Source organism: Sinocyclocheilus rhinocerous, unplaced genomic scaffold (genome assembly GCF_001515625.1).
Source record: "Sinocyclocheilus rhinocerous isolate Xijiao unplaced genomic scaffold, SAMN03320098_v1.1 C36448329, whole genome shotgun sequence".
NCBI classification, from domain to species: domain Eukaryota; kingdom Metazoa; phylum Chordata; class Actinopteri; order Cypriniformes; family Cyprinidae; genus Sinocyclocheilus; species Sinocyclocheilus rhinocerous.
The window spans coordinates 1-1145 of NW_015781220.1; the positions used below are offsets into that span (position 1 = coordinate 1).

A 1145-nucleotide genomic window follows, 5' to 3' on the forward strand; every position below is an offset into this window, starting at 1 on the left:
AATATATTAAGCACAACAAACATTTTTAACTGTGATAAAAAAAAAATAAAAAAAAATGTTTCTTGAGCACCGAATCAGTATATTAGAATGATTTCTGAAGGAACACGTGAAACTGAAGAATAAAGTAATGACGCTGAAAATTCAGCTTTGACATCACAGGAAAAGTTACATTTTAAAATATATTCAGATTATTAAAAAAAAACCAAGAAGCTATTTTACATTTTTGGTAAGCAGCCTTGATAAGCATAGAATTCAAAATAAAATAAAATAACAATAAAAAAACAATCTTTTCAACAGAAGTATATTGATTTTATATATTCATATTATATCATGTTTTATTAATTTTCCATAATCACCAATTTCTTATGTATTTTACCCCAAAAAAGCAATATAGAAAAGCAAGATGCCTGACTAGCTGTGACTCACGTCAGAAGAACACCAGTCCTGAAACATGGCGAGAATGTGGCGCAGCTGCATCTGGAGGGTAAATCCCGCCTCCCACTCGGGCTCCACCTCAACATGCTGACCAAGCTGCCTCTTCACCTCCTCCATCCCCTGCCACCAAAGAACGAGATTCAATAAGACTACAGATCAAACCAAATTAAGATCCTTTTGCCAAGAGAAAGCATTACCTGCATACAACATAAGAAGCGAAGAAAGACACGTAAACCTTCGAGGAACTTCACCCTCAACGTCTCAGTCCACACAGAGGGCTTACTGATTAGAATGTACCTGATAACATCACAATGGAACCAATCAACATTGAACCAATTAATGAGATGATTTTATTTTCCATAATTCAAGGGTTGTGTGTAGACCTGAGGTCATGGAAGATAACTTGAACCCGGAAGAACTTGTCAGGGTTGTGGCCCTGGAATTGGAAGCGGTTGTTGCTGTCCAGATGTGCCCCCATCATATCCATTACAGTGTCTATAATGACCTTGATGACACTGCCCTCCTCTATCAACTGCCTGGCCTGAGAAAAAGACAGAGATGGAAAACTTTTACCTTCAACCTTTAAATTAACTTTAAGGGTTAGTTCCCTGAATATTAGTTCCCATTGTTTACTTGTGCCATATAATTCCAATTTGTAAGACTTTCTTTCTTTTATGAAACAAAAAAGGACTAGCATTTTCTTATATATT

At 36.1% G+C, this 1145-nt stretch overlaps 1 protein-coding gene across 1 annotated transcript; it reads right to left on the bottom strand.

Annotated features, from left to right (window-relative positions):
• Positions 1-426: 426 nt before the first annotated feature.
• On the bottom strand, positions 427-976 carry LOC107736033 (E3 ubiquitin-protein ligase UBR1-like; the record flags this gene model as incomplete). Its single annotated transcript, XM_016547549.1, has 3 exons — positions 427-555; positions 633-732; positions 819-976. Coding segments are annotated over 3 exons (387 nt in total), but the record flags the coding sequence as incomplete, so codon positions are not given.
• Positions 977-1145: the final 169 nt, after the last annotated feature.